This window comes from Halyomorpha halys, unplaced genomic scaffold (genome assembly GCF_000696795.3).
Source record: "Halyomorpha halys isolate HHAL.00 unplaced genomic scaffold, Hhal_1.1 Scaffold572.1, whole genome shotgun sequence".
Taxonomy (NCBI): domain Eukaryota; kingdom Metazoa; phylum Arthropoda; class Insecta; order Hemiptera; family Pentatomidae; genus Halyomorpha; species Halyomorpha halys.
The window spans coordinates 256,822-265,338 of record NW_027107638.1 but is presented as its reverse complement, the minus strand read 5'-3'; the positions used below and the strand labels follow the sequence as shown (position 1 = coordinate 265,338).

At 31.5% G+C, this 8,517-nt stretch overlaps 1 protein-coding gene across 1 annotated transcript in view; it reads right to left on the bottom strand.

The window, feature by feature from the left end:
- The window catches only part of LOC106684354 (D-beta-hydroxybutyrate dehydrogenase, mitochondrial), a 256,182-nt gene extending 247,927 nt beyond the window's left edge, over positions 1–8,255 (bottom strand). Inside the window, exon 1 of the mRNA XM_067046015.1 lies at positions 7,821–8,255. Within this exon, the coding sequence (XP_066902116.1) occupies positions 7,821–8,217 (397 nt within the window). The 5' untranslated portion in view covers positions 8,218–8,255. The remainder of the gene's footprint in view (positions 1–7,820) is intronic.
- Between the last annotated feature and the right edge of the window lie 262 nt (positions 8,256–8,517).

Genomic DNA, 8,517 nt, shown 5'->3' with positions numbered 1-8,517 from the left:
AAAAAAATTTTTTTTTATTTTATTTATTTTTTTTTACTTATTTATTTTATTTTTTTAATTTTAGTATGTATGAGATCATTCATCAATATTACCTATTGCCCACAACTGTGTGGTAGATTGTAATATCAATCAATAAATAAATCTATCAATTTAAAAAAAAAAAAATTATGAAACAGGGCCTCGGAAGTGCCAATTTGAAATTAATGTTTCTAATAGTTCCCACAGGCAGCACTCCAAGCCGCCCTTCATATAATATACACGAATGCACTAATGAGTTGTATATTTCGTCTGTTGGCCCCAACAAATCTGGTATGATGCGTGCATTACACAACTTACCACCCAACATATGTCACCTTGATTTGGGTATTGTGTAGAATGGTTTATTCATGTTAAAGTTATTCCTGTTTTTGTAAGTTTAAAAAAAAAAAAACTTAAAGACAAATGAAGGGAAACATTTTTATTTTTCTGTTACTATTTAATTTATAACTAATATATATTTTGTTTCTGCTTAAAATACAGCAGTTTAACGAAATATAACATAATCGTAATCCAACATCGGGAAGCTTTTCCCGTTCGAATCTAATATTTCTTTTTTTCTGGAAGATTATTGATTGACCGTGTGTATAGATGAATGGAATATGGTACAAGTGCGGTCAAAAAAACTCAAATAGTAGATAATTTTACTATTTTATACTTTTTTTCCTTTTTCTCCTTTAGTTATTCATAAAATTCTTTAATATTTCGTATTTATCTATTATTTATTATTGCTAATAATGCGAACTGTATATTTTTCTCTAACAAACTAATTAAAGGTATTTTAGAGGAAGATTTTAAAAAATCGTCATCCAAACTCTGTCATGCTACTACAATGAGGATAAGACCTAATTGATACAAAATTTTACGTTGATATGCCGACTTGGTAAAAATCTATAAAGACGTTTTGAGAACATGGAAAAAAATGTGCAAAATCTATTCTATAGATTGAAGTTGTACTTCTAGTCAGGCTTTTATCGAAGTTATATAAGTTCATATAAACGCCTTAAATATTAGTTTTTACGACTTATTATTTTTTTAGACAATCCTCGAAGAATGGTGTCGAAAGGTGGAGGATAAAGATAAATCCCAACAAATCACATTTACTCTTCGTCGTAAACCTGCCGACTGCCCTACAGTATACTTTAATAATGTGGCCCCTGTAGAACTGATTCGTTATCTTGGACTGAAAAGACAGGAAACTGCACGCAGATTCCGACTACTACAGCACTTACTAGACAAACGGTCTAAACTTCCAACTCATTACAAAAGACTGATCTACATGACAATAATAAGGCCCATCTGGATATACGGAGTTGAGCTTTGGGGCTCCACTAAACCTTCGAATTCCTCTCGTATCCAATCTTTACAATCCAAAATCCTTGGAGTTCTACTACTGGGTAGTTTCTCTACATCCTGTATCATATCATATGTCATTATGATCAAATTTACTGGTTGTATTTTTTTATACAGTTGTAAATATCAACAAATAAATAAAAAATAAAAAGAAATTATTTTTTAGATAGGTTGTTCACATACAAACACAGACCATTTTGCAAGACTTGGTTATTTGGACTTAAGGGACCGCGATACGTGAATTTCCGTGAAAAAATCTATATTATATATTTACTATATATTCCATGTATAGGCAAGAGAAAGTAATAATTGGACAAATAAATCAAAACCGACATCAAGTGACTTATGCAGCTTTGATTAATTTGGCAAGCATGTGAACTTGATTTACTTTCCACGAAAACGTAACGTAGTTTAAAGTATATTTTCAACTTTCAAAATTCAATAATTCAATCAAAAATTATACGTGAAAGAGGATTTCATGCTTAGAAGATATATTTTATTGACTGCCTCCGTGGGCAGGGGGCACCCAATACTTTCTAACTTTCTTGAAAAAAGAATAAGCTCCTAGAAGCTCTAATGGGGAACGGGAAATGCAATCTTGTAGAGAAATTGTCACGAAAGGTTTCCGCATTGCAGGTGAGATCTGATAAAATGGATCCTAATTTTAACCCAATGCGATTTCCACTCTCTTCATTACCGGAGAACAAATCATGTTGGTTTCGTATGTCGTCTTCTTATATGTGTTATGTAAGTTTACACTTTTGGATTTTATTCTAGTTGTTAACATAATACTTTTTTATTATTATTATAAACTAAATTAATAATAAACTATTATTTCGCTTGTTATCAAAATTAACACAGACTAAGTATTTAAATACTTACATGAACATATATTTAATGAGTTTTAGTAAAAAACTCTTCCTAATTAAATTTCTTAATTTTAATATATCATAACCAAGGTTTCAGGACCAGCATTCAATCATCAGGTACTCATAACATAATTATATCCTCACATTTCATAATTAAACTGGTCTCCTTATTTAGTCTTAGGTATAATAGTAGGAATGGTGTCGAAATTGGAGGGTAAAAATAAATCCTATCAAATCACATTTACTCTTCGTCGTAAACCTGCCTACTGTCCTACACTATACTTTAACAGTGTTGCTCTTACCCCTGTAGAATAGATCCGCTACCTTGGGCAGCAACTGGACAAACGACTAACTTGGAATCCTCATACAAGACTGAAAAGATAGGAAACTACACGTCAATGTCCGACTATTACTTACTATACAAACGGTCTAAACTTCCAATCCATACAAAAGACTGATCAACAAAACTATAATAAACCCTATCTTGACATACGGAGTTGAGCTTTGGGGCTCCATTTAACCTTCGAATTCCTCTCGTATCCAATCCTTACAATCCAAAATCCTTCGTAAAATCCTCAATGCTTCTGAATTTTTCACAAATAAAATCATTTATAAAGACCTTAATGTCCCATATGTAACCGATCTAGCCCAAACCAGATATCATCCCTTCCATTATAAACTCCCTAACCACCCTAATCCATCAGTTTTTAACCTTGCTTCCTCTTCCATTCCTGGCACTCCTCATTGGCGCCTGAAAAGAAGATGGCCACGAGACCTTCTAATGTGAAAGCGTTACACGTGCTACCAATGGATAGTTTCTGGACATGCCTGTATCACTCCATTGTAAACTTACATCAAATTTACTGAATGTATTATTATTTGCAGTTGTAAATTTCAATAAAGATATACATATATAAATTAAAAGGTATACTAGTCACAATAATCATTATTGCTGTCAGGTTGTTTTTAAATAAATTAATAAATACAATTTCAAACATAAAAAATAAGGTGAAATCTATAAACAGTATATTAACAAGTCTTATTAATAAAATAAAGAAATTTAATAAGGAAGAGTTTTTCACTACAACACATAAAATAAATGCACACTTATACAGTAATGAACCTATAATATGAAGAAAATATATTTGCGTATTCAGAAAAATCCGTTTTTTTCTAATTATCATATCACAAGAAGAATATTCTTACAACACAGCTGTAAAGACAAACTACGTAATAAAATCATTATTACATTATTCAAAGTAATTACTAATTCAGCAACGCAATTACAAAAAAAACATTAAACAGATGCTGGTATTATCCTCCAGTTCCTTAATTACTTGTTAACTTCAGCTAGTATTAAAATCGATAACCGTTTAAAAAAAACACTAAGGCACGTAATGCAAGGTATGATTAATACTATTTTTTTCTGAGCCCAAACTTTTACTCTAGATGACGTAGCAAATAATTATTTTTTCTGTTATATCAGGCATGGATCGACTTTAGGGTCGGTAGAACCTCCTGGGGCATACCTACTTCCTATATCAGGCCGCAAAAGGTTCCAGTAGCACATATTTTCTAATGATTTATTGTTAAAACTGTTTAATTTTACAAGTATTAGGTGAAAGATTACAACAGGTAAATACATTACTCTGAAAGTTACCCAAGAATGCACTTCTAAGTAACCTAATTATTAAATTACATATAATCTTTTCACTTTTTTCCACATTTTACATCCACAGTTCAAACGTTTCGGCCAATTCGGCCATCCTTAGGGACAATTTTAAATATAAATTTACACCTCACATCCAACAATTTAAAAGCTTTTTGCAAGCTATTCTGCCCTGGTTAAATCACCTTATTTTATCAATTTTCTATAAATTTTAAAACTTTTAATTATAGATTAATTTAACACTGTTATCACTCTCTTATCGCACAGCTGAGGACGTTATTAAATTCTTGGATGTGAGGAGTTAACTTATATTTAAAATTGTCCCTGAGGATGGCCATGTTTGCCCGAAACGTTGGACATTCAAAAAAATAATAAAGAGTAATTTGAGACTTAACTTGGATACAAATTATTTCAATTAAACTGATTATTAAATATTTTCTAGGGGGCCTCCCTTTGTCAATAGTCAGGAGTGGGAGGTGGTTCGTGAATGTTTCAATTTCTGGCTTAACCGTTCCCAGACTTTTATGAGTCGGGAACCACAGTCCTACGTATATTATATACTTATCAATATATACTTATATATTATATTACAATATAGATTATCAGGAGGCTATCCGGTAACGCAATCGAAAAGATTATGCTTACGGTTTATTTAAAACATTAACCAATCTAATGAATTATAGTATGGAAATTGTTAAAACAGCAACTTACAAAGCATAACCCATAAAGCCGAAATTTTGTTTTAATCGGTTCCTGTGATCAGAAAGAAATGGAATTTGTCTTAACATTTAAAGTTCTATTTTCATAAACAAAATTTATTTTGATCCTCGAACCAAATATCACTCCTTCCATTATAAACTCCCTAACCACTCAAACCCCCTAGTTTCTACCATTGTATCCTCTTCCATTCCTGACAATCCTCCGAGGCGCCTGAAAAGAAGATAGTCACGAGACTAGCTAATGTAAAATGTCATTAGAGTGCTACCAATGGGTAGTTGCTCTACACGCCTATAACACTCCCCACTTTAACTGAGAACATATTTACTAAATGTATTATGTAATATACAGTTGTAAATTTCAATAAAGTTATTAAAAAAAATTTTTTAATCCTACCTACAAAATGTTATATGTAGTTTATTCTTTTTGATCATGGTCTTTAAATATTTTGAGAAAAACCAACAATTTAAGGAATAATATTAATAGCCAAGGTTGTTATTCAATATTTTGTTTGTTGTTCCAACATCATATCAAATGTTTTTACGAATCAGTGCATTCACATGGAAGTGGCTGAATTTTAGTTTATTGATGATGATGCGTATAATTGAATATTTTAATCATTTACTAGTTGAAATTTTTATAATTATTAAAATAAGAAATAGGTAATTTCATCGTTTTCTTTAAAGTTTAAATCTCGGATAAAAAATCAAATTGAAATTTCTGTTATAAAAAATATGGAAAAATACCCGTACGAAAAAAAAAAAATATATATATATATAAAACAAATAGTACAATTTAAAAAAAAATATCACTTTTATACACACTCAGTTTAGTTTACGTCAAATTAATTCCAACAATTTCACGAAACAATTCTAGTTTGTTGTTAGAAGAATTTTTAAAACCATAAAGACATAACTCACGTTCTTTTATTTGTGTTAACTCCCATCTTAATCAGTTTTCGTCAAATTTATTTAAGAAATTTACTTGACATAGCTTATTTATTACATTATGTTTTAATTATTTTTATGTTTCGGTTTATGAAAACAAAGAAGAATACAATAAAAAGTCAATAATTTTCTGTTAATTTTTAATTTCTTTTTAAGTTCAAAACTTTGTTGGTAACTGTTTTGCATATTTGAATATTTTGGATGACTTATTGCCTATATTTATTGTATTTTTTATATGTATATTTAATGTTTTCGGCTTTTTGTTGCTTGTTATATAATGCCACTCAAAATCAGTTTTCATCGAATTTATTTAAGAAATTTACTTGACACAGGTTATGTAATACATTATGTTTTAATTATTTTTATGTTTTGGTTTACGGAAACAATAAAGAATACAATGAAATTTCAATAATTTTCGAAGATGAATGAAATATGGTCCGGGTGCGGTCAAAAAAATGGGTATACTTTCTAAAAAATACACCCATATTCCATTCATCTATACACACGGTTAATTAACAATCTTCCAGTATGTCAATAATTTTCGTTTAATTTTTAATTTATTCGCTTATTTCTTTTTAAGATCAAAACTGTATGATGGTAACTGTTTTGCATATTTGAATATTTGGGCTGACTTATTATTATTTAATGTTTTCGGCGTTTTGTTGCTTGTCATATGAGCCGTTGGGTAAAGAACTGGTTCATATAACTACTAACTAAAACAAGTACAGACTAACCAAAGCAACCATTGCGTAAACAAAGTCAAAACTGAACTTTTTTCAGATTTAGATATTCACCACTTCAGAAGAAGTTATATAAAGGTTGTGTTAAGTAATAACCGTTTTATCTGTTAAAATAGTCAGTTACAAATATATAATAATAATACATAATAACAGGATTTGATATTATCAGTAGTTAATTATTATTTCTTAATGAATATGATTCGTGATAAAAATATATTGTGTTGAACCACTTCTGCTCTCAACAACTCACATTATACTTTGTAAAACTCCAGATTCTGATCACAAGCATCGAACATCGTGTGTAAGTTAATGTACGTCCGCTCGTCTCATTGGAGTGACACTTGTGAACTGTTATCAGTTTTAACTTGATAAGAAAAAGTAAACATTTCTCTTGCCAGCTCTCGGAGTACAAATAGTCCAAGAACCCGTGAAAAAAGGAACACATTTAACCCTAAATTTTGATTACTTTAATGAAAACTATAAATAGATACTAGTCAAAATTAATGAGTCTGCCAACCATAATTAGGGGGAATAAAAAACTACAGATATTTCAAAATTTTACAAACTTAATTTTTCATTCGGAGCTCTATATCTTTAAAACTAACTACAACACTAATATAACAACATTTTAAGCAGGGTAAATGTACTAAAATATGAGCCCTTTACCTTCAGTAGTTTCCAAAATACTTTTTTTTTCCAATTAACAAAAAATCTTGTGAATTGATTTGGGAAATATCATAGAAACTACTACTCCTAGAAACGACGTAAGATTTCTCTTAGCTCTTAACTTAGAAGTAGTAGCAGTTAAATTAAAAACTAACGGTTTCCATGACATTCGCAAAAATAATTTCGAAATGTTCTTATTTCTCGTTGTAGAGAAAAAAGAACTTTTGGATCGTGAAAAATTACTAGTTTTTAGGAAAACAGAAACTTAAAACTGATTCTCGAGAACTATTGAGCGTAAACAGATCCATTAGTGTTCATATCTTAGCTAATTTACTTTACTTTAAATGATGTTACATTAAGGTTTTTAATTTTATAGATAGTTTCAAGGATATGAAACTCCGAATTAAAAAAATAGCGATCATGTTTTTAGGAATAAAATAAAGTTCAGAGAGTGGACATTTAAAATACCTCAATATTTACTTTTCAATAACATTTACTAGTCTAGGTAAAAATTATTCTTACTTTGTATCTGTATCTATAAAAATTGTACCTACTTTGTACCTGTATCCATACACTTTTTTGCAAATACTTGAAAGAAATCAAAAATGATTTTTTTTTTTTAACAACAGGAACAGCTAAAATTTGTTGGCGGAGTCAACTATTTTGACACTAAAATGTATGCAGTTTTCATTGGAGTAATCAATGATGACTTCTTTTTTCTCCTTTTGGGCTTTTGGACTAAAACGCATGTAAGTGATAGGATATACCACTTTTGATATTTAATTATGAATATTTTTGTACTATGATGCTAGTTGGTACTAACCATTTTGTCCCGCCGGTAGATGCCTCCTCACGTGATCCACAGCTTCGTGTAGAGAGTCCTCCCTGGTGCAGTCGAGCGGCATGAGGACCACTGCCCCATGGGCCTTACCCTCCGCCTCCATCTGCTTCACCTTAGCCTTCAGGACCTTGGCAGGGCTCCCGTCCGGTTCGTGAAGACCGGCGAATACCCGGAAGCCGAGCTGGGCCAGCCGGAGGACGACTTCCAGACCGAGCTGGCTACCGGCAGCGGTGACGAGAACACTTTTCCCCCCGGACAGACCGCGATCGCTAGAGGAACTCCGACGAACCTTCCAGACGAGATACAAGAGTAAGCTGCCGGCGATGCAGCAGAGCGCCGTAAGCTGGAGCGCCAGCACGAGAGCGGTTTGGTCGTCCATGGCAGACTGGAGTACGGCAGCTCCCTCCCTCAGCTGTCTCCCACCTCCCGCCTCAGGAGCCTTCTTATCTCCAACCAGGTCGATCATCAAAACAATGATAAGGGAACGGATTCTTGTTTAACCGCATACATACATAATACACTCTTCATTCTTATGAAATTAAAAAAAAATAATAATAATATTTTTATGAATTTAGACTAAACACTCAATTTAAAAAGTAGTACTGCCCAACTAAACTAGGTTACTACATAAAAACTTTGACTAAACAGATATTTTATATTTAAATCTATAGTCAAAAAA